At 33.6% G+C, this 24,605-nt stretch overlaps 1 protein-coding gene across 1 annotated transcript; it reads right to left on the minus strand.

The window, feature by feature from the left end:
* Positions 1–3,982: 3,982 nt before the first annotated feature.
* Positions 3,983–24,171, minus strand: LOC129738481 (adenylate cyclase, terminal-differentiation specific-like). Its single transcript, XM_055729702.1, has 4 exons — positions 23,774–24,171; positions 23,195–23,440; positions 7,813–8,148; positions 3,983–4,287 (listed from the first exon to the last, which is right to left on the minus strand). The coding sequence occupies exons 2-4, from the start codon at positions 23,429–23,431 to the stop codon at positions 3,997–3,999; spliced, it is 864 nt and encodes a 287-aa protein (XP_055585677.1). The 5' UTR covers positions 23,432–23,440; positions 23,774–24,171; the 3' UTR covers positions 3,983–3,996.
* Between the last annotated feature and the right edge of the window lie 434 nt (positions 24,172–24,605).

The raw sequence follows: 24,605 nt of genomic DNA on the forward strand, positions 1-24,605 counted from the left end.
AAAACGCGAACTGCTTCAAATCGAACGATGAGAACAAGACTAGTAATTTGGTACACAAGCCTTCAAGAAATGTACTAATTTTCAAAGAATTTGATCGTTGGCGCTTCTACACTCCTGGCGTTCGGCTTCTACCTTCCGGCTCCGGCTATAATCAGTTGGTTAGAACGTGTGGTTTATGATGACTTGACAATTATGGTATATCAGGACGCGATGTAAAGCTACCTGAAATTTAATCCTGTTATCCTGCTTTGGTGAGTCCGTTCCGATTAATTTTGATAAATTATTTAATTTAATTTTTTTAACGAATTAAAACAGCTCATTTTTTGAGGCTGCATCGAACAATAGCATAATTCAATTTCCATCTTAAATTGCTTTGCTAAAAATTATTATGCAAAAGATTTCATTATAAGTTCAAAGATCCTTTCAAATTGGTCCTTAAAGCAAGAGGACGTCATGCACAATTATTAATCGGTGATATATTTAGTTGTTTGTATTTTATTTCGGGTTGATCGTTGAGAGTTGCTCTTGTTAAACTTAAATTAAAAGATTTTTTTTATTAGATCGGCTGAAGATTTCAGTTACAGTTACTGTGGGTTAAGTGAATAGATTTGATAAGTTTTATATTAATAATTTTTGTTTTTTAAAAATTTAATCCTTCTTTGCGATAAATTTTGTTTGTAAACGCGATGTTATATCATTACTGCAATTTTAGTGTTTTTTTAAACAAATCTTTCGTTTAATTTAAAGTGATATAAAATAAAATATTAAGGATACCATTAAACGTCAAATCAGTGGTTTGAGTGGATACTCTAGTTTATAATTTAAAATGAGTATTATTTTACGTAACATGAAGATGTCATCATTTTGCTATAATATTTTTTTGTAAACCAAATCGTATCATGTATTCTAGCTTTCGTTACTTTTTGATATCATAAAGTTCATTTTTATCAAGTCAAATTTTGGGTAAGTACAAAAATGAAAGAAAAGTGCAGTTGGTTTAAAAGTAAGATGGAAAAATGTGTAAATTTTTTTACGTTAGATTTTTCAAATAGCTTAACTCTATTATGGGGGCTTAGTGGGGGGTAGGACAGGGCATCAAACGAACGGAAAACTGATATACAATGGATTGTGGGTTCAAGTCAGCCGGAGTATCTCGGCAAATTAGGAATCATGTGTAGGGTACTAAGGTACCTTTCCAGGATTCTTTATTTGTTTCGAACAGTTTGAAGGGAGTGAGATGATTCAAACCTGTCCCAAACCAGTGGTAACGGACCCCTTGGTTGTGCTGCAATTATTGTTGATGAGTTAAGCATCAATAATATTTGAATGTGCGATCGAGACTTTCCGTACCGACTCAGGTCGAAAGACCTAACAGCCACTGGTGGGTCAAACATACATACATACATACATACATACATACATACATACATACATACATACATACATAAGAAAAGATACTTGAGTCTTAAGTAGCGGGAATGAATCAATATCACGTTTTCAGCAACACGCGCTCAAGTGGGACCAAAAGCTTGTATGATTTTAGGATTCTTTGTGTGTACTTTGTACCGAGATTTTTCCGAAAACACGATTTTGGCACACAGAATTGCATTTTCGATAGACGGTCAATTCTTCTCACTTGTTTTTATTGAATTTCATAAAATTTCACACACATATTTTTAAAAGTGTAAGATGATATTAGTAACGATGAAATTTTTTTCAAGGGAGTAATGTCATGGACCGCTCATAAACTACAATTTCGCGTAAGGATGAGAATTTCATTAAAATTTACCCCCAGCATGATAGATGAAACTGTTTTTACTTTTATTGGGATTTACTATCCCAGTCGTTCTACAAGAACGATAAAGAGATATTCTCAACTGAGACGCTAAACAACTAACTGTGACTTAATTTTCAAATTCGAATGGAGTTTGAACATCTGAAAAATGCGAACTTGAACAAACTCTACTATTCACGTAGACTTTATCGTACAACAGTGGAAACTAACTAGACACGAACAAAGATCATAAAGATTATAGCAATTAGAGAACTCTAGAGACTCCAGAAAGTCCTTTTAGAAACTCTAGAGAGTCCCCTCAGGAACTCTAGAGAGTCCCCTCAGGAACTCTAGAGAGTCCCCTCAGGAACTCTAGAGAGTCCCCTCAGGAACTCTAGAGAGTCCCCTCAGGAACTCTAGAGAGTCCCCTCAGGAACTCTAGAGAGTCCCCTCAGGAACTCTAGAGAGTCCCCTCAGGAACTCTAGAGAGTCCCCTCAGGAACTCTAGAGAGTCCCCTCAGGAACTCTAGAGAGTCCCCTCAGGAACTCTAGAGAGTCCCCTCAGGAACTCTAGAGAGTCCCCTCAGGAACTCTAGAGAGTCCCCTCAGGAACTCTAGAGAGTCCCCTCAGGAACTCTAGAGAGTCCCCTCAGGAACTCTAGAGAGTCCCCTCAGGAACTCTAGAGAGTCCCCTCAGGAACTCTAGAGAGTCCCCTCAGGAACTCTAGAGAGTCCCCTCAGGAACTCTAGAGAGTCCCCTCAGGAACTCTAGAGAGTCCCCTCAGGAACTCTAGAGAGTCCCCTCAGGAACTCTAGAGAGTCCCCTCAGGAACTCTAGAGAGTCCCCTCAGGAACTCTAGAGAGTCCCCTCAGGAACTCTAGAGAGTCCCCTCAGGAACTCTAGAGAGTCCCCTCAGGAACTCTAGAGAGTCCCCTCAGGAACTCTAGAGAGTCCCCTCAGGAACTCTAGAGAGTCCCCTCAGGAACTCTAGAGAGTCCCCTCAGGAACTCTAGAGAGTCCCCTCAGGAACTCTAGAGAGTCCCCTCAGGAACTCTAGAGAGTCCCCTCAGGAACTCTAGAGAGTCCCCTCAGGAACTCTAGAGAGTCCCCTCAGGAACTCTAGAGAGTCCCCTCAGGAACTCTAGAGAGTCCCCTCAGGAACTCTAGAGAGTCCCCTCAGGAACTCTAGAGAGTCCCCTCAGGAACTCTAGAGAGTCCCCTCAGGAACTCTAGAGAGTCCCCTCAGGAACTCTAGAGAGTCCCCTCAGGAACTCTAGAGAGTCCCCTCAGGAACTCTAGAGAGTCCCCTCAGGAACTCTAGAGAGTCCCCTCAGGAACTCTAGAGAGTCCCCTCAGGAACTCTAGAGAGTCCCCTCAGGAACTCTAGAGAGTCCCCTCAGGAACTCTAGAGAGTCCCCTCAGGAACTCTAGAGAGTCCCCTCAGGAACTCTAAAGAGTCTTCTCAAAAACTTTAGAGAGTCCCCTCAGGAACTCTAGAGAGTCCCCTCAGGAACTCTAGAGAGTCCCCTCAGGAACTCTAGAGAGTCCCCTCAGGAACTCTAGAGAGTCCCCTCAGGAACTCTAGAGAGTCCCCTCAGGAACTCTAGAGAGTTCCCTCAGGAACTCTAGAGAATCTCTAAGAAGCTCTAGAGTCCCTTCAGGTACTTTAAAGAGTCCCCTCAAGAACTCTAGAGAGTCCCCGACTCAATCATTATATTGAGAGAACCATTACATATAGGTATTTAATTTTTTGGAGTTACATCATACATCATCAATCCACATCAAATTAGTGGTACATCAGAAGAACTTTCATTGTTCTATTGCTAGTGTAGAAAATATCAAGTTTCAACAAGATAGTCTCACGTATAAGTGAAAATATTTAAAATGGTGTATCAAAATAAATATCATCTAAATTTGTTATATTCTTTGTTTAATGATAAAAATAGGAAAATAAGCAAACTTGACTTAGTTTCTCTAAATTTCTCAAGGTGATGTGAGATTGTTCAACTACGCAGTGAGAAAACTTTATAAAAAATTATCAATAAAATAAATCGTTTTAATTATTCATTTAAATTTCAGTCAATTTCTAAGAATTTTCAACGAATTTTTGCATTTATGTTAGTTTTTCTTAAGAATTTATAATCTAAACATTAAATAACAAAAATAAATTCAACTGATTTACCTTATTTTGGAACTTCTTCTACCATTCAAAACACACCTCTCAAAAGTTATACTTCAGTCCACTGCTAGAAAACTTAACCTGGGACACTTCATTCGAAGGCGAATAGGCAACGCCGATTAGCTTCGTGCTGGGCTGACCGCTTCCACCATCAGCTTGCTCTTGTTGCTGCTGTTGCTGTTGCTGCTGCTGCTGTTGCTGAGCTTGCAGCTGTCGTTGTTGTTGAATGAACTCGTACTGCGGTTCCTGATGCTGACCCGTTGGTGCTCCCGGTTGCGGTTGCTGCGGTTGGAACTGCTGTGGATGCAGCTGGGTTGCGTAAACTTGACCGCCCTGGGGAAATTGAGAAGGGAATTTAAAAAAAAAAATCACTCATTCCCGTTATTGCTTGTTATTAATTGAACTTAAAGTTATGCTCAAACTATTGGATTCAAGACGAAGATTGTGGTAAATGAACCCCCTAGAGTGCTTCCGTTTATTAAATGCATCGCTAGCATTTCTCTCTACAGTTATGGAACAATAGCGTTCCGTTTGGATAACTTTACAAGATTATGCTTACGAGGCACGGATTGTTGAACATGTGCTTAGGTTATGTTACTGTAATATAAACATGCTTGAGAAAAGCAAACCCTCGAAGGTATGATTCAACATTCTTGTTTTGTGATACATCGAAAGAAGGGTTAAATATCATTTGGTTTGATTATAGTTCCAAACATCTTGCAGCGAATGATTACCAGTGTTCAACTGGAACAAAGTTCAACACTGGTAATCATTCGCTGTAATGTAGTTGGGGTCAAAATTTAAACCAAAAGTCATTTTCGACTTTTTTGTTCCAGAAATCAAGCTTCAGTAAACAAAACAACACCAATTTGCTGGTTGTTTGAGTTCAGAAAATGCACCAACCATTTTCAACGAGAAAAACGACCTCATTAATGCTAATGACTTCAGATCGGAAGATCTATCGAAAAACTTAAAATTTCTCCCCATTTTCCGAGCTCAAAAAGTAAACACAAGAAAGCGAACAACTTGTCTTGTGGCTAGCGAAAAACCACCCCCGTTTTTCCCGGTCAATCTCGATTGAAGATACTTAATTAATAGCCGTTTCCGGATTATTTGGCCGAGGCTTGGCGAACCGTTCTCTTGTACTTCTTCTGTAGCTAACTCTCTCTCTCTTCGAAGCCTAGAAGCTGCGGTAAAGATGGCTGGCCGGATTGTGTGTTCATAATTATGGCCTAGTTAGGCCCGTTTAACCGCAACAACAACAAGGCACAAGGCACAGCCTCAGAAGAAACAGCCAGGAAATAGCAAATTCCTGGAATGGCAGGATTTTCCCTCGGATATATGGACGTAGCTTTACCTATAGATAGGCGGCAGCTTTTTGTTGCTCCGGCTCATTCAAGGGGGAGGGAAAAACGGGATTGATACTCTGATGTCCGTTGTGTTTAAAGCCAACGGATGGTGGATGGATGCTGGAAGTTAAATACGGAGATGCAGGAGGCCGGTGTTTGCTCAAGAAGGCGTAATAATAACCGATTTGAGTTATGAAGTTTGCGGTCTGATGGGTTTCCGTGTGCCGATCTTGACCTAGGAAAATGAGAAGATGGAGTCCGGGATTTCCCGGCCCAGGCATCGTCGTCGCCGTTCGTCAATTAGTGTGGGCTATAGCTGTAACTATAATAAATATGAGCCGCTTTCTTGTGTTTACGTTCGGAATCGATGGTGGGGCAAATTGGATTGACGAGATTGAAATTCCCGACTCACGTTTATTGTGCCCGTTATCATCGTCATGTCATTTCGGGAGGGCGAGTTCAAATGGGAAATTGACCCCGGGGCTATAATTTTGACTAGATTAAATCAAAACAATCCGAGTAAAGGATGCATTTGAATAGACAAGATGTCAAAGAGCCAAACTGATTTCAATTTTCTTCACATGCGAACTGATTCAATTAAACTTGAGTTCTGCATCCGGAATTCTGGGTCTTAATTAATGAATCCCAAATTCTAGGTTCCGACTTCTGACTGCTGAGTTTTGAGTCCAAATTTTGAATCCAGATTCTGAAACCAAATTCTGAATACGAATTCTGAATCTTAATGCTGAATTCTGCGTCCCGAATTCTGAACCCCGAATTCTGAATCCTGAATACTGAATCCGAAATTCTGAACCCAGTATTCGTGTTCCCGAATTCTGCATCCGAATTCTGAATCCCAAATTTTTGAATGCCGAAATCTGAAAACAAAATTCAGAATCCTGAATTCTGAATACCGAAATCTGAATCCCAAATTATTAATCCCGAAATCTCAATCCCCAAATCTGAACCTAAATTCTGAATACCGAATTCTGTTCTGAATCCCGAAATCTGAATACCGAGTTCTGAACCCCGAATTCTGAATCCCAAATTCTGAATCCCAAATTCTGAATCCCGAATTTTGAATCCCGAATTCTGAATCCCGAGTTCTGAATCCCGAATTCTGAATCCCGAGTTCTGAATCCCGAGTTCTGAATCCCGAATTTTGAATCCCGAGTTCTGAATCCCGAATTCTGAATCTCGAGTTCTAAGTCCGGAAATCTGAATCTCGGATTCTGAATCCCGAATTCAGAATCCCGAATTCTGAATCCCGAGTTCTGAATCCCGAATTCTGAATCCCAAATTCTGAATTCCGAATTTAGAATCCCGAATTCTGAATACCGAGTTCTGAATCCCGAATCCTGAATCCCGAGTTTGGAATCCCGAGTTCTGAATTCCGAATTCTGAATCCCGAGTTTGGAATCCCGAATTCTGAATCCTGAGTTCTGAATCCCGAATTCTGAATCACGATTTTTGAATCCCGAATTCTGAAACCTGAATTCTGAATCCCGAATTCTGAATACCGAATTCTAAATCCCGAATTCTGAATTCTGAATACCGAATTCCGAATACCGAATTCTGAATCCCGAATTCTGAATCCCGAGTTCTTAATCCCGAATCCTGAATCCCGAATTCTGAATCCCGAGTTCTGAATCCCAAATTCTGAATCCCAAATTGTGAATTCCGAATTCTGAATCCCGAGTTCTGAATCCCGAATTCTGAATCCCGAATTTCAAATTCTGAATCCCGAGTTCTGAATCCCGAATTCTGAATCCCGAATCCTGAATCCCGAATTCTGAATACCGAATTCTGAATCCCGAATTCGGAATCCCGAATTCTGAATCCCGAATTCGGAATCCCGAATTCTGAATCCTGAATTCTGAATACCAAGATCAGAATCCCGAATTCTGAATCCCGAATCCCGAATTCTGTATCCTGAATTCTGAATCCCAAATTCTGCATCCTGAATTTTGAATCCCGAAATTCCGAGTTCTGAATCCCGAAATTTCGAATTTTGAATACCTGAATCTGATCCCGAAATCTGATTCCTGAACTCTGCATCCTGAATTCTGAATCCCGAAATTCCGAGTTCTGAATCCCGAAATTTCGAATTTTATATACCTAAATCTGAATCACGAATTCTAAATCCCGAGTTCTGAATTCCGCATTCTGAATCTCGAATTCTGAATCCTGATTTCTAAATCCAGATTTGGTGGGAATCCGAATTCTGAAAATGATTTTTGTTTCAAAATATTGTTCCCAAGCGAAACCTTTAAATTCTGAAAATTAAATAAAAATAAAGCACGTGATTTTGTGCAAGTCAAAGCCAACTTTTCCAATCTCGTTAAAAAGGTACACTTGAATTTACCTTTTAATATTCGCAGGAAGCATGTCGAAATTTAAACAAGACCACTAACGTAAAGAAACCGATTGAAGTTGCATCTTCGTTTGTTTACAAACTTTTCCAAACTGTTGTTTCAATCCACCTCAAAGTAGTAAACTTTCCATTTACCTGCTGGCTCTGCAAATACGTTTGCACTTCTTGTGGTGAATAGTACTGTTGTTGTTGTTGCTGAACTTGCTGCTGCTGCTGTTGTTGTTGTTGATAAACCGCTTGATTGCTGTACTGATCCTGCTGCTGCTGCTGCTGTTGTAATTGCAGTTGTTGCTGTTGCTGTTGCAGCAGACGCCTCTGTTCGGCCGCTAGTCTGATATTAGGATTGATGTAGTTCTCCTGGACCGTCGAGTATTGCTGCTGAGGATTTTGCGTGGCCGCACCGCCGCCAGATGAAAACTGGGAAACGAACCGGTTGTAGGGTTGCTGAGATTGGTAAGTTTGTGGAAATTTCTGAAAGAGTGAGACAAAGAAAAACAAACGAAAATGAAAAGAAAAACAACCGGCGTTCAGTAAGTGTAAGTGCAAGTGCCAAAGTACTCCCATAAGTTGCGGTTAACCTTGGGACCTTGAAAAAGTAGTTGGTGGGACTGAAATCATTCCGTTTCGCTTCCCGGTAAGTTAGCCGTCTGGAAAAATCGACTAGCTAGTAGTAGTTGGTCCCACGACCTGCCAAGTCTTGCGGGCGGAAGATAACGAGAAAAAAAGATGGAAACTTTCTTCCGGGAATGGCAGCTTATTTCCGACCACAAAATGCGCCTTGCTTCACTTTCCTCCGAATAGGAAAACTTTCTTCGTTTCCTCAGAAGTCAGTTGCAAGAATTTCTGATTTTTCTATTCTCGCTGGGTTGAAATAAGGTTCAACTTTTTACTTAACCCTCCTCTCCATACGAGCCCACATAATATGTCCACGGAGATTTGATTGACAATTTTGATAAATTTGACAATTTTGACAAATTTGACAATTTTGACGATTTTGACAATTTTGACTTTTTTGGCCATTTTGATAATTTTGACCATTATGATTATTTTGACGATTTTGATAATTATGACAATTTTCACAATTTTGACAATTTTGAAATCCTGACACTTTTGGCATGTTGAAAAATTAAAAAAATCTTGAAAATTTTACAATTTTGACTATTTTTACAAACTTTGACAATTTTGGCAACTTTGAAAATTATGATAATTTTGACAATTTGGAAATTTTAACAATTTTGAATACTTCGACAATAGACAGTGAACACTTTGTCAGTTTTGTTAATTTTGACATTTTTGACCATTTAAAGAATATAGAAATTTTAACCATTTGGAAATTATGCCAAATTTGAGACGTTGAGATATTTTGGCAATTTGAGAATTATAACTATTTTGAAAATTTTAACAATTTTGAAAGTTTTGACAATTTTGAAAATAAAGATATATTTATCAATTTTCACAATATGACAAATTTGACAAATTTGGCAATTTTGGCAATTTTGACAATTTTGACAATTTTGTGGATTTTGACAGTTTTAACAATTTTAACAGTTTTGACAATTTTGACAGTTTAGACCATTTTGAGAATTTTGACAATTTGGGCAATTTTGACAATTTTGACACATATGTATGACAATTTTGACAATTTTGACACATATGACAATTTTGACATTTTGAGAATTTTGACAATTTGGGCAATTTTGACAATTTTGACACATATGTATGACAATTTTGACAATTTTGACACATATGACAATTTTGACAATTTTTATAATTTCGACGATTAGAATAATTTAAACAATTTTGACAATTTTGACAATTTTGACAATTTTGACAATTTTGACAATTTTGACAATTTTGACAATTTTGACAATTTTGACAATTTTGACAATTTTGACAATTTCGACAATTTTGACAATTTCGACAATAATGACAATTTTGATAATTTTGACAATTTTGGCAATTTTGACAAATTCGACAATTTTGACAATTTTGACAATCTAGACAAGTTTAACAATTTTGGCAATTTTAACAATTTTGACAATTTTGACAATTTTGACAATTTTGACAATTTTGACAATTTTGACAATTTTGACAATTTTGACAATTTTGACAATTTTGACAATTTTGACAATTTTGACAATTTTGACAATTTTGACAATTTTGACAATTTTGACAATTTCGACAATTTTGACAATTTTGACAATTTTGACAATTTTGACAATTTTGACAATTTTGACAATTTTGACAATTTTGACAATTTTGACAATTTTGACAATTTTGACAATTTTGACAATTTTGACAATTTTGACAATTTTGACAATTTTGACAATTTTGACAATTTTGAAAATTTTGACAATTTTGACAATTTTGACAGTTTTGACAGATTTGACAATTTTGAAAATTTTGACAATTTTGACAATTTTGACAATTTGACATTTTTGACATTTTTGACTATTTTGACATTTTGACAATTCATACGACTTTGAAATTTGAGCAAATTGAATAAAATTGAATGTTTTTAAAATTTTGAAAAATTTGACAATTTGACAGTTTTGACCATATTGACAATTTTGACAATTTTTAAAATTTTGACAATTTTGACAATTTTTAAAATTTTGACAATATTGACAATTTTGACAATTTTTATACGACTTGGAAATTTGAGCAATTTTGACAGCTGAAAAATTTTGACAATATGATAAAAATGAAAGTTTTTAAAATTTTGAAAAATTTTACAATTTGACAGTTTTGATTCTATTGACAATTTTGACAATTTTAAAAATTTTGACAATTTTTAAAATTTTGACAATTTTTACAATTTTGACAATATTGACAATATTGACAATATTGACAATTTTGACAATTTTGACAATTTTGACAATTTTGACAATTTTGACAATTTTGACAATTTTGACAATTTTGACAATTTTGACAATTTTGACAATTTTGACAATTTTGACAATTTTGACAATTTTGACAATTTTGACAATTTTGACAATTTTGGCAATTTTGACAATTTTGACAATTTTGACAATTTTGACAATTTTGACAATTTTGACAATTTTGACAATTTTGACAATTTTGACAATTTTGACAATTTGACATTTTTGACATTTTTGACGTTTTTGACATTTTGACAATTTATACGATTTGGAAATTTGAGCAATTTTGACAGCTGAAAAATCTTGACAATTTGATAGAATTGAAAGTTTTTAAAATTTTGAAAAATTTGACAATTTGACAATTTGACAGTTTTGACCATATTGACAATTTTGACATTTTTGTCATATTTGTCATTTTTGTCATTTTTGTCATTTTTGTCATTTTTGTCATTTTTGCCATTTTTGTCATTTTTGTCATTTTTGTCATTTTTGTCATTTTTGTCATTTTTGTCATTTTTGTCATTTTTGTCATTTTTGTCATTTTTGTCATTTTTGTCATTTTTGTCATTTTTGTCATTTTTGTCATTTTTGTCATTTTTGTCATTTTTGTCATTTTTGTCATTTTTGTCATTTTTGTCATTTTTGTCATTTTTGTCATTTTTGTCATTTTTGTCATTTTTGTCATTTTTGTCATTTTTGTCATTTTTGTCATTTTTGTCATTTTTGTCATTTTTGTCATTTTTGTCATTTTTGTCATTTTTGTCATTTTTGTCATTTTTGTCATTTTTGTCATTTTTGTCATTTTTGTCATTTTTGTCATTTTTGTCATTTTTGTCATTTTTGTCATTTTTGTCATTTTTGTCATTTTTGTCATTTTTGTCATTTTTGTCATTTTTGTCATTTTTGTCATTTTTGTCATTTTTGTCATTTTTGTCATTTTTGTCATTTTTGTCATTTTTGTCATTTTTGTCATTTTTGTCATTTTTGTCATTTTTGTCATTTTTGTCATTTTTGTCATTTTTGTCATTTTTGTCATTTTTGTCATTTTTGTCATTTTTGTCAGTTTTGTCATTTTTGTCATTTTTGTCATTTTTGTCATTTTTGTCATTTTTGTCATTTTTGTCATTTTTGTCATTTTTGTCATTTTTGTCATTTTTGTCATTTTTGTCATTTTTGTCATTTTTGTCATTTTTGTCATTTTTGTCATTTTTGTCATTTTTGTCATTTTTGTCATTTTTGTCATTTTTCTCATTTTTGTCATTTTTGTCATTTTTGTCATTTTTGTCATTTTTGTCATTTTTGTCATTTTTCTCATTTTTGTCATTTTTGTCATTTTTGTCATTTTTGTCATTTTTGTCATTTTTGTCATTTTTGTCATTTTTGTCATTTTTGTCATTTTTGTCATTTTTGTCATTTTTATTTTTGTCATTTTTGTCATTTTTGTCATTTTTGTCATTTTTGTCATTTTTGTCATTTTTGTCATTTTTGTCATTTTTGTCATTTTTGTCATTTTTGTCATTTTTGTCATTTTTGTCATTTTTGTCATTTTTGTCATTTTTGTCATTTTTGTCATTTTTGTCATTTTTGTCATTTTTGTCATTTTTGTCATTTTTGTCATTTTTGTCATTTTTGTCATTTTTGTCATTTTTATTTTTGTCATTTTTGTCATTTTTGTCATTTTTGTCATTTTTGTCATTTTTGTCATTTTTGTCATTTTTGTCATTTTTGTCATTTTTGTCATTTTTGTCATTTTTGTCATTTTTGTCATTTTTGTCATTTTTGTCATTTTTGTCATTTTTGTCATTTTTGTCATTTTTGTCATTTTTGTCATTTTTGTCATTTTTGTCATTTTTGTCATTTTTGTCATTTTTGTCATTTTTGTCATTTTTGTCATTTTTGTCATTTTTGTCATTTTTGTCATTTTTGTCATTTTTGTCATTTTTGTCATTTTTGTCATTTTTGTCATTTTTGTCATTTTTGTCATTTTTGTCATTTTTGTCATTTTTGTCATTTTTGTCATTTTTGTCATTTTTGTCATTTTTGTCATTTTTGTCATTTTTGTCATTTTTGTCATTTTTGTCATTTTTGTCATTTTTGTCATTTTTGTCATTTTTGTCATTTTTGTCATTTTTGTCATTTTTGTCATTTTTGTCATTTTTGTCATTTTTGTCATTTTTGTCATTTTTGTCATTTTTGTCATTTTTGTCATTTTTGTCATTTTTGTCATTTTTGTCATTTTTGTCATTTTTGTCATTTTTGTCATTTTTGTCATTTTTGTCATTTTTGTCATTTTTGTCATTTTTGTCATTTTTGTCATTTTTGTCATTTTTGTCATTTTTGTCATTTTTGTCATTTTTGTCATTTTTGTCATTTTTGTCATTTTTGTCATTTTTGTCATTTTTGTCATTTTTGTCATTTTTGTCATTTTTGTCATTTTTGTCATTTTTGTCATTTTTGTCATTTTTGTCATTTTTGTCATTTTTGTCATTTTTGTCATTTTTGTCATTTTTGTCATTTTTGTCATTTTTGTCATTTTTGTCATTTTTGTCATTTTTGTCATTTTTGTCATTTTTGTCATTTTTGTCATTTTTGTCATTTTTGTCATTTTTGTCATTTTTGTCATTTTTGTCATTTTTGTCATTTTTGTCATTTTTGTCATTTTTGTCATTTTTGTCATTTTTGTCATTTTTGTCATTTTTGTCATTTTTGTCATTTTTGTCATTTTTGTCATTTTTGTCATTTTTGTCATTTTTGTCATTTTTGTCATTTTTGTCATTTTTGTCATTTTTGTCATTTTTGTCATTTTTGTCATTTTTGTCATTTTTGTCATTTTTGTCATTTTTGTCATTTTTGTCATTTTTGTCATTTTTGTCATTTTTGTCATTTTTGTCATTTTTGTCATTTTTGTCATTTTTGTCATTTTTGTCATTTTTGTCATTTTTGTCATTTTTGTCATTTTTGTCATTTTTGTCATTTTTGTCATTTTTGTCATTTTTGTCATTTTTGTCATTTTTGTCATTTTTGTCATTTTTGTCATTTTTGTCATTTTTGTCATTTTTGTCATTTTTGTCATTTTTGTCATTTTTGTCATTTTTGTCATTTTTGTCATTTTTGTCATTTTTGTCATTTTTGTCATTTTTGTCATTTTTGTCATTTTTGTCATTTTTGTCATTTTTGTCATTTTTGTCATTTTTGTCATTTTTGTCATTTTTGTCATTTTTGTCATTTTTGTCATTTTTGTCATTTTTGTCATTTTTGTCATTTTTGTCATTTTTGTCATTTTTGTCATTTTTGTCATTTTTGTCATTTTTGTCATTTTTGTCATTTTTGTCATTTTTGTCATTTTTGTCATTTTTGTCATTTTTGTCATTTTTGTCATTTTTGTCATTTTTGTCATTTTTGTCATTTTTGTCATTTTTGTCATTTTTGTCATTTTTGTCATTTTTGTCATTTTTGTCATTTTTGTCATTTTTGTCATTTTTGTCATTTTTGTCATTTTTGTCATTTTTGTCATTTTTGTCATTTTTGTCATTTTTGTCATTTTTGTCATTTTTGTCATTTTTGTCATTTTTGTCATTTTTGTCATTTTTGTCATTTTTGTCATTTTTGTCATTTTTGTCATTTTTGTCATTTTTGTCATTTTTGTCATTTTTGTCATTTTTGTCATTTTTGTCATTTTTGTCATTTTTGTCATTTTTGTCATTTTTGTCATTTTTGTCATTTTTGTCATTTTTGTCATTTTTGTCATTTTTGTCATTTTTGTCATTTTTGTCATTTTTGTCATTTTTGTCATTTTTGTCATTTTTGTCATTTTTGTCATTTTTGTCATTTTTGTCATTTTTGTCATTTTTGTCATTTTTGTCATTTTTGTCATTTTTGTCATTTTTGTCATTTTTGTCATTTTTGTCATTTTTGTCATTTTTGTCATTTTTGTCATTTTTGTCATTTTTGTCATTTTTGTCATTTTTGTCATTTTTGTCATTTTTGTCATTTTTGTCATTTTTGTCATTTTTGTCATTTTTGTCATTTTTGTCATTTTTGTCATTTTTGTCATTTTTGTCATTTTTGTCATTTTTGTCATTTTTGTCATTTTTGTCATTTTTGTCATTTTTGTCATTTTTGTCATTTTTGTCATTTTTGTCATTTTTGTCATTTTTGTCATTTTTGTCATTTTTGTCATTTTTGTCATTTTTGTCATTTTTGTCATTTTTGTCATTTTTGTCATTTTTGTCATTTTTGTCATTTTTGTCATTTTTGTCATTTTTGTCATTTTTGTCATTTTTGTCATTTTTGTCATTTTTGTCATTTTTGTCATTTTTGTCATTTTTGTCATTTTTGTCATTTTTGTCATTTTTGTCATTTTTGTCATTTTTGTCATTTTTGTCATTTTTGTCATTTTTGTCATTTTTGTCATTTTTGTCATTTTTGTCATTTTTGTCATTTTTGTCATTTTTGTCATTTTTGTCATTTTTGTCATTTTTGTCATTTTTGTCATTTTTGTCATTTTTGTCATTTTTGTCATTTTTGTCATTTTTGTCATTTTTGTCATTTTTGTCATTTTTGTCATTTTTGTCATTTTTGTCATTTTTGTCATTTTTGTCATTTTTGTCATTTTTGTCATTTTTGTCATTTTTGTCATTTTTGTCATTTTTGTCATTTTTGTCATTTTTGTCATTTTTGTCATTTTTGTCATTTTTGTCATTTTTGTCATTTTTGTCATTTTTGTCATTTTTGTCATTTTTGTCATTTTTGTCATTTTTGTCATTTTTGTCATTTTTGTCATTTTTGTCATTTTTGTCATTTTTGTCATTTTTGTCATTTTTGTCATTTTTGTCATTTTTGTCATTTTTGTCATTTTTGTCATTTTTGTCATTTTTGTCATTTTTGTCATTTTTGTCATTTTTGTCATTTTTGTCATTTTTGTCATTTTTGTCATTTTTGTCATTTTTGTCATTTTTGTCATTTTTGTCATTTTTGTCATTTTTGTCATTTTTGTCATTTTTGTCATTTTTGTCATTTTTGTCATTTTTGTCATTTTTGTCATTTTTGTCATTTTTGTCATTTTTGTCATTTTTGTCATTTTTGTCATTTTTGTCATTTTTGTCATTTTTGTCATTTTTGTCATTTTTGTCATTTTTGTCATTTTTGTCATTTTTGTCATTTTTGTCATTTTTGTCATTTTTGTCATTTTTGTCATTTTTGTCATTTTTGTCATTTTTGTCATTTTTGTCATTTTTGTCATTTTTGTCATTTTTGTCATTTTTGTCATTTTTGTCATTTTTGTCATTTTTGTCATTTTTGTCATTTTTGTCATTTTTGTCATTTTTGTCATTTTTGTCATTTTTGTCATTTTTGTCATTTTTGTCATTTTTGTCATTTTTGTCATTTTTGTCATTTTTGTCATTTTTGTCATTTTTGTCATTTTTGTCATTTTTGTCATTTTTGTCATTTTTGTCATTTTTGTCATTTTTGTCATTTTTGTCATTTTTGTCATTTTTGTCATTTTTGTCATTTTTGTCATTTTTGTCATTTTTGTCATTTTTGTCATTTTTGTCATTTTTGTCATTTTTGTCATTTTTGTCATTTTTGTCATTTTTGTCATTTTTGTCATTTTTGTCATTTTTGTCATTTTTGTCATTTTTGTCATTTTTGTCATTTTTGTCATTTTTGTCATTTTTGTCATTTTTGTCATTTTTGTCATTTTTGTCATTTTTGTCATTTTTGTCATTTTTGTCATTTTTGTCATTTTTGTCATTTTTGTCATTTTTGTCATTTTTGTCATTTTTGTCATTTTTGTCATTTTTGTCATTTTTGTCATTTTTGTCATTTTTGTCATTTTTGTCATTTTTGTCATTTTTGTCATTTTTGTCATTTTTGTCATTTTTGTCATTTTTGTCATTTTTGTCATTTTTGTCATTTTTGTCATTTTTGTCATTTTTGTCATTTTTGTCATTTTTGTCATTTTTGTCATTTTTGTCATTTTTGTCATTTTTGTCATTTTTGTCATTTTTGTCATTTTTGTCATTTTTGTCATTTTTGTCATTTTTGTCATTTTTGTCATTTTTGTCATTTTTGTCATTTTTGTCATTTTTGTCATTTTTGTCATTTTTGTCATTTTTGTCATTTTTGTCATTTTTGTCATTTTTGTCATTTTTGTCATTTTTGTCATTTTTGTCATTTTTGTCATTTTTGTCATTTTTGTCATTTTTGTCATTTTTGTCATTTTTCTCATTTTTGTCATTTTTGTCATTTTTTGTCATTTTTATCCCTTTTTCTAATTTGTCGTTTTTTTTCATTTTTTTTTCTCCGTAAAAATTCGTAAAGATACCGTTTGGGCTCATCCATGTTCCAGAAATGTTTCAACAGATCAGGAAAATGATTCAAATTGAAACTGATCTTAATTGTCATTAAAAGTTTTTCTTATTTCTTATTCAAATGAATATTTTCGCTCTAGTTTTAAATAAATTATTTTAAGAGGAGAAACCACCGTGAATTTGTTTTATGAAAAATGAATTTGCGGCTTTATCGGTGAGGGTTAAAGAGTTGAAATGAAAGACGGATAGAAGATCAGAAGAAAATTCTAAGGTGGTGAAAAGAGCGAAGAGCATTTGAAATAGAAGCTTGACCACATGCTAAATTCTTTGTCCCGCATCAATTAACTGTATTGAAGAAGTAGTACCCAATAGAGAAGGCACTACATTTTTCGATACAGTTAATTATGGATGGTTCGACCGCCATGTGAGTGTGCACATGTGCCGAACGGACAAAAAATTTAGCATGTGGTTGCTGACCACCTTAGAATTTTCTTCTGATCTTCTATCCGTCTTTCATTTCAACTCTTTAACCCTCACCGATAAAGCCGCAAATTCATTTTTCATAAGTTTTAAATAAATCTATTCGAATGTAAACAAGCGAGAACTGCAAAACAAATAAGTGGCCTCTCGATGTTTATTGTGGTTGGCATAAAGAAAGAAAAGTTATATCTGTTCTAAAATAGAGATGCAGTTGTAGTTGAAAAATCTACAAACTTTTCGTTCTGCGCTTCAAAAGCAAACTTATTCCTACAGAAAAGAACTCCTAGTAGAAGTGAAAATTTATCCCAGTAGAGAAGCTGGAAGAAAGTAGTTTAAAACTTGTTCTCCACTCCATTCGACCTCAACACTGAGAGAAAAAAAACCCGAAACAAACTGCAATGCTGCCTACTTAGTTTTATACGTATTTCTCTCTTTTATTCTTCCTTTCAAGGGGGGATGTGTGGTGTGGCTTGACTTGCCAATAAACTACACCTGACTGCTTATGAATACCAGATGAAAGATTCTACGGAAGGTCTAACAAAAAAAAAGGGAAAAATGCTAGCGATACCCTACTCTTGAATGTGTTTATGTTGTGAAGGAGAGGAAAGGACCAACTAAAGTATGAACCCACGTTTCCGAAATTATTATCCGGCAGCACATGTGGATTCGAGGAAAAATTAGCACGTTTTGCCTTTGTTTTTTGTTTTCACTAGGTCTGAACACAAGTGGTTTCTAAAGATAGTGCGCAATTGTGAAACACCGATCCATAAATAAAAACAAAATTGTTGTGCAGAATGCAGTTTGTTTTGACTTTCAAACTTCATATTTTTGTTCTGAACACTGTTGTTGGTTTTAAAACAGTTTTCTCATTTTATGACAGTTCCTTTGTTTAAAATGACAGGATCGTCAAGTTCAAGGGTAAGCATTGAAACTAATTTAGAACATGTGTCCTGTCCGCTTCAGATCAACTTCCGGTATAAAGTTGTTCTCGGAAAAGATTGCACCTTTATCAAAAATGATTGGTACATTTTCCACAGATTTGCAGTCAACAGTGGGGAAAATTTCTTCCTTTATTTTGAGAGCAAAAAAACACCCAACATTCGATGAGGTATCTTCCACATGTTTCAATCGAATCGCAGAGAAAACTGAACATGACGCACAGCTCGAGGAAAAAAAATCCCTTCGGTTTCCAGCTGAACTCACTTGGTACTTGTGAAAGTGAATGCTCGGAATTGTAAAATTTGTGTTCTTCCATACCCCACTCGAAATGGTTGGTTTCGTAGAAGTTTTTTTTGGGATTCTGAGTACAGATAAGTTCTGAATTTGTCAACGTCAATAGAAAATTTTCATCAATATTTGAATCGTTGACATATTATTTATCATATCCTTTTTCAAATTAAACTTTCATGAAAAAAACTTTTTGTTTGGAAACTATAAAAGTAAAAATTTGTCGGCACACTGAAAAATTGTTCACTTTATTTTTAAATTTTTTACATTGCAATTTTTTTAGACGTAGAGTTTTCCTTCGGGTGGCTGAAAAATCTTTCAGAATTTGATAAAAAAATTAATGTTATTCCTATTAAGTCATCACATAGGAATTTCAAATGAAGAAAGTTTGCTTCCGCACAACAGCGAAATGTTCAGACAATACTGTATAAGTTGTATCTACTTCTACGAGGAAATGGGATTGCAAAGTGAGGATAACAAAAAAAAACGCACCCATCGTGCCAAGAAAACATAACCAGTTTGATGTTCTTCCCTCTTCTGTAGATGCTTCCTGATAGGGCTATCAGATACGATGGAAATTGGGTGGTATCAACAGAACACAAAATATATTCTTGTTCAATTTGCAAGTAAAAAATTCAGCGAGAATTCATCGAAATTCCTCCGATAACTATGATGATAACCGAGATGGGTTCGTACGCGAAGAAAGAGTTTGGTGGAAAACTTATTCGATGCGAGACAACAGAAAATCCGGGATAGTGTATGTACATCCGCTGCCTTTCGGAAGCTGTTCGCTATCATCTTTGCATGCATATTTTAATACCAAAAATTGCGTCGTTATTGCAGCGCGAACGTTAAAGGAACTTTATTTATTTTTCAAAGATATTGATTCACTGTTTTCCTTGCGAAGGGAAGTTGAATGAAGGGTAAGCTTTTTCCAGGAATCTACTACTTTGTGGCTTTCTTCCCTAATGAAGAGTAGGCGCTGGAATCGTTTGGTTCTCACGACGCGTTTTGAAATGTTCAGATTTGGTTTTCAGAACCGAAGAGATCCAAGCAAGCAGTGTCGTAAGAAAAGTGCTCTCAATTTCATCGCCAAAGTAATTGTGTTTAAAAACCGTGTGGAAGGTTTTGAAAATTTATTGAAATTGATAATGATTTCTAGTTTTTCTGTGTATTTTGAAAAGAAGAGTAGATTGTTCTAATATTCTGTTGAGTCAAGTTTCAGTTCTGGTTTTTTGCTTTGCATTTCTAAGCTATCTACGAGGACTATAAAGCATCACAACAGCGTTGCGGAGACCGTCATCGGGCAAGTGGAACGAACACAACGGAACGATTGGTTCAACGAGGAGTGATGTACGAAGAGATCAATCCATGTCGAAAAGGGGAAAACTGATAGCGGAAAAGGCAGCGAGTTCGAATTTTCCAGGAGAAAAAGCGCCGGCTAGAAGAAGAGGAGCTGGAGCAGCTACATCGTTCCCAGGAAACACGAAATTTCTTTCAGAAGCTCAACGCATCCCTCAAAGACTTTGTGCCGCAAGCCGAAATGTGCCGGGATTAGGAAGGAGGCATCCTGCCGGACAATCGTGAGGTGATCAAAAGATGGACGCAGCATGTCGATGAACACCTGAACGGCGTACATGCAGGAGATCAAGATGGTGTTGAAAGATACATCTATACGGAGTAAAGAAGGTAACTAAAGGAAGTTTTTTTTTTAAATTTTAATGGCACTGATATTGCTTTCAGATGATGCAATTAATCGGAAGCCTCCCATGAATATCGCTGCCGTAGGAAACTGCATCAAACTGGTGAATCCTCAAGTGTCTTCAACAAATTTGTGCTGAATGAACAAATGATCACAGCTGAAACTATATGGGCCATGGAAACTGCGTGCACCCAAAATTCTTACCGCAGTTCAGGTTCCGTTGTGTCGATCTTCAAAAAGATGTTCTCGGACATCCAGATTGCTCATCGAATAGAAATTGGAAGAACGAAAATAGGCTATTTGATTTCACACGGTATTGTGATCTTTTTTTTTAATGAAGTTGTAAGTTTTTTTGTAGGATTTGACGAAACGTTAAATAAGACTGTGCAGAAGCAGCCAATGGATGTTGGTGTGCGCTTCTGGAACCGAAACACAAAACCTAGTTTAAGCAAGGTATATTGGTTCTGTATATTCTGCGCTCGAATGACTTTCTGAATGGCGTAAAACTATGTTTTTCAAAAAAAATCATGATCTACTGAATAGAGTAATCCAATGTTCTGTGGATGGTCCAGCGGTAAATTGGAAAATGCTCAAGAAACTAACTGGCGGAGAAGTTGGCCATGAGAAAAATAGTCATCGGTCGTGTTTATGAAAGCTCCGCGAAAATTATCTCGATAGATTTTTTTTTTTTACTAAGAACAAGTTTACTGGTGTTGGAAAAAATGGTAGAAATTTTGTCAGTTTTAGCACGTTTTGAACATTTTGCCTTACATAAACATTTTCAAGATCTTTGGGCGTTGTATTTTTTTAAAGCTCTGTTTCTATTTCAGCCATTTGTGATAGAAATCGAGCTATTTTTGCATCACAGCTTGCGAAAATAGAACACGTGTTGTGAAAAAAAATTGAAGGCCGAACTGAATTGAGGATCTTAAAAATGTTTTGACATGGTAAAGTTTTCAATATGTGCCACGATTAATGCTGCGTTGAAATGTTCGAACGCCCCGACTCATGAACAATGATGAATACCACCCTTTAAAAAGTTAGCCCATTTTTGAAGACTTAAATCTTTTTTATCTAAATTCGAATGAAATTCCAGTCTTGGGATGAAATATTTGCAATGATTTGGGCTTAAAAAAAAAACAGTTTTTAAAAGAAATCGACCGAAAAAAACCAAAGTTATTGATAAAACAATGGTTTTTCATGTTTCTCACGAACAAAATGTCTCAAAATCCCATACAAACTTCAGGCTCTTTGAGCGACCCCTTCCCGTGATCCGATCTGGCCAAAATTTGGCATGAGATCTTGCACTAGGCATAGGATCAATTTTAGTCTGCAGCGTGCACATTTTACAGGTTTTGAATTTCGCATACAAATTTGGGGCAGTTTGCCAAAGCTGGGATTTGGGCCAGTTTGCCAGAGCTGGGACGGCCAACAAGTTAGTACATTTTGTTGAGCTGGGGCGGCCATCAGTCTTTGATTTGAGTTGATCTGGGACGACCAACTAGTTAGTAAATTGTGTTGAGTTGAGACAGCCAACATTATTTGAATTGAGCTGGGACGACCAACTAGTTAGTTCATTGTGTTGAGTTGAGACAGCCAACAGTTTTGAGTTGAGTTGAGCTGGGACGTAGTGTTGAGTTGAGGCAGCCAACAGTTTTGAGTTAAGTTGAGCTGGGACGGCCAACAGTACATTTTCTTGAGCTGGGACGGCCAACAGTACATTTTGTTGAGCTGGGACGGCCAACTAGTTAATGCATTGTGTTGAGCTGAGACGGCCAACAGTCTTTGATTTGAGTTGAGCTGGGACGACCAATGTAGTAAGTATATTTTGTTGAGCTGAGACAGCCAATAGTTTTTTAGTTGAGTTGAGCTGGAACGGCTAACTAGTTTGTACATTCGTAGTAGGGACAGTCAGCTTATCAGAACATTGTGTTGAGCTGGGAAGGACAGCAGTGTTTGAATTGAGTTGAGCTAGGTCGGCCAACTAATTGTAACATTAAATTCAACTCGTACGAGCAGTAGTAATTGCTATAAATTAAACTGAAATGGCTTTGAATGTTAAGGTATGCAGGGACGGTCATAGGTAATGCTTAAAGCTGAAACTAATAATAAGTAAGTTGAGATGCTAATGTAATTGAGCTATGCATGCAAGTTTAGATGTTCAGGTAAGTCGAATGGGGGGCCGAATGTAAGTGCGCCATAATGCGAGTAGCTTTGTCGACTGTCAATTGCAGGCAGTGCTGCCAAAAATACAGAGAAAGGTTGCCGAAAACACAGAAATATCTATAATTTTACAGAATTTTCAACCCAATTTTCATCACAGAATCTGTCTCACAGAACACAGAATTTTAGAAATATTCACAAATTTCACAGATTTTTAAAATTTTAAATTTTGTTTCCAAAATTCAATTTTTTACATTTTTATAAATTTTTAATAGTTATCTTTTAATTTTTGTAATAGTAATTGATTTTTTCTAAGTAAAATGTAAAAAAGCACAATTTGATATGACTTTTGTAAGAAATTTGTGAAAAAAAACATCACATAAAGCCGTCACAGAATTTTTGGGTAAAATCACAGAAAGTCAGATTTTTTTTTCGTCAAAACACAGATTTTTTTCGGCAACCTTGCTCACAGATAGATTGAAACGGAATACGAGTTATTACTTAAGCTATTAAATTATGAAAATGGAGCCGGCTGTAGTTCAGTCGGTAAAGTTTTTAAATCGACTGAGTCGTTGGTAACGAGTTCAAGGCTCACGAGAATCTTCTGATTGTTCCCAAACTCTTTAATAATTGTGTTAGTTTCATGCATTGTTTGTGTGCATGGCAACCCCCTGACAACCTGACAGTTCAGCCGAGCTTCGTTGTGTACCGCTGACATGATTATTTTTCTATCAAACTCAAACACTCACCGCATATTGCTGACTGTATGCTTGTTGCTGTTGTTGTGGATGCTGCTGCTGCTGTTGTTGCTGGGCGGCAAAAAGGCTTCCCTGCTGCCCATTGAAGTACCGGGTAAAGGACTGCTGAAAGCCGGGTGTCCGTATCTGGAAGCTATTCTGCGACGGATCATTGTGGAAGGACAGCTGGGCATGGCCGCTGGCAGCAAACGCCAGCAAACCTACAGCAATCACACCAGATGGGAACATTTTGTGAAACTGTAGGAAAACATTAAAAAAAATGTTTTAAATCCAATTTTAACAGGTTTTTTGAATGGAAAAAACTGTTTAGCCCTGAAGAAGACCTTAAAATGTTCGAAACGTTGGTTGTTCCAATCTTATTATATATCTCAAATACTCATTTCAGAGTTCATTTAATTTTCAGGATTTATAACTTGAAGGTTTGAAAGATACCCGTTTTTCAACGTTTCAGATCATTGTAGGTCTTCTTCAGGGTCTAACAGTTTTTTGTTGTGTGTTGTCGTTTTGTTCCTGAAATTTGTCAAAAGAACATTGAAACAGTTAAACAATGAAAAGATTTCGGCCACTTACCACTCCAATTTCCGTCTATTCACCTTTTTTGAAGCCAAAACACAATAAAATCCTCCCCCAAAACACAATGGTCCACGGATGCCGCAAAAGTTTTCCCTGCTTTATGGGTTTCTATTATTTTCCTGGAAAACTATCGAACGACTTTATTCGAGACTCGATTCACTGAAAAACCCACCAAGAATGTCACTCGAAATTTGCACAACAGTATTGGAGCACCAGGTGCCTGAATCGGGTCTATTATTGTCCACGTTCCACTAAAAACCACATCCGACGACCGAGGGACCACGACGATTAAATAATGAGCAACGAGCGCTAGTGTTGCTGCCTCGATTTTGTTGGGCGTCACACCACACCCCCACAAAGCTTTTCAGTTTAAACGGAATCGAGTCGCCTTACTACACTGATCATTTTATTGGGGGGTGTGTTGAGCTTTTATAAACTTTCGGTTTCGCCCTTCCCGAAAATTTGATTATTTTATTATGCTGTTTGTCTGCCTGCCTGTTGTGGTCCAAAGTAAATCGTCCATCGTTGTTCGGTGGAGGGAAAAGTTTTTTCTGTTTCAGCAGCAGTTTGTTTCGAGTCGAATCGAGTAAACTAGTAGCTATAGTTAAAGGATTCGAAAGTTGAATGAGCTTAGAATTTTTTATTTGTTCAACTTTGCCTTTTGTGAGGTTGAATTCGTTGGCAATTGGAATGAATATTTTATTACGGTGAACCCTCATAAATAAACTAGAAGACACTTCTGATGAAATTTCCTGTGATTTAAACAAACAAATCGGGGATAAACATACTTTATATTTCTCAATTTTAATAATTTTGTCATGTCAATTTT

This window comes from Uranotaenia lowii, chromosome 1 (genome assembly GCF_029784155.1).
Source record: "Uranotaenia lowii strain MFRU-FL chromosome 1, ASM2978415v1, whole genome shotgun sequence".
Taxonomy (NCBI): domain Eukaryota; kingdom Metazoa; phylum Arthropoda; class Insecta; order Diptera; family Culicidae; genus Uranotaenia; species Uranotaenia lowii.

Bases quoted from the DNA above. Each gene is read 5' to 3' on its own strand.
- LOC129738481 (XM_055729702.1), bottom strand. From the start codon at position 23,431: ATGTTCCCATCTGGTGTGATTGCTGTAGGTTTGCTGGCGTTTGCTGCC. The intron at 8,149-23,194 runs GTGAGTGTTTGA...TCACTCTTTCAG, and splicing joins CATACAGTCAGCAATATGCG to AAATTTCCACAAACTTACCA. The intron at 4,288-7,812 runs GTAAATGGAAAG...CAATTTCCCCAG, and splicing joins CGTATTTGCAGAGCCAGCAG to GGCGGTCAAGTTTACGCAAC.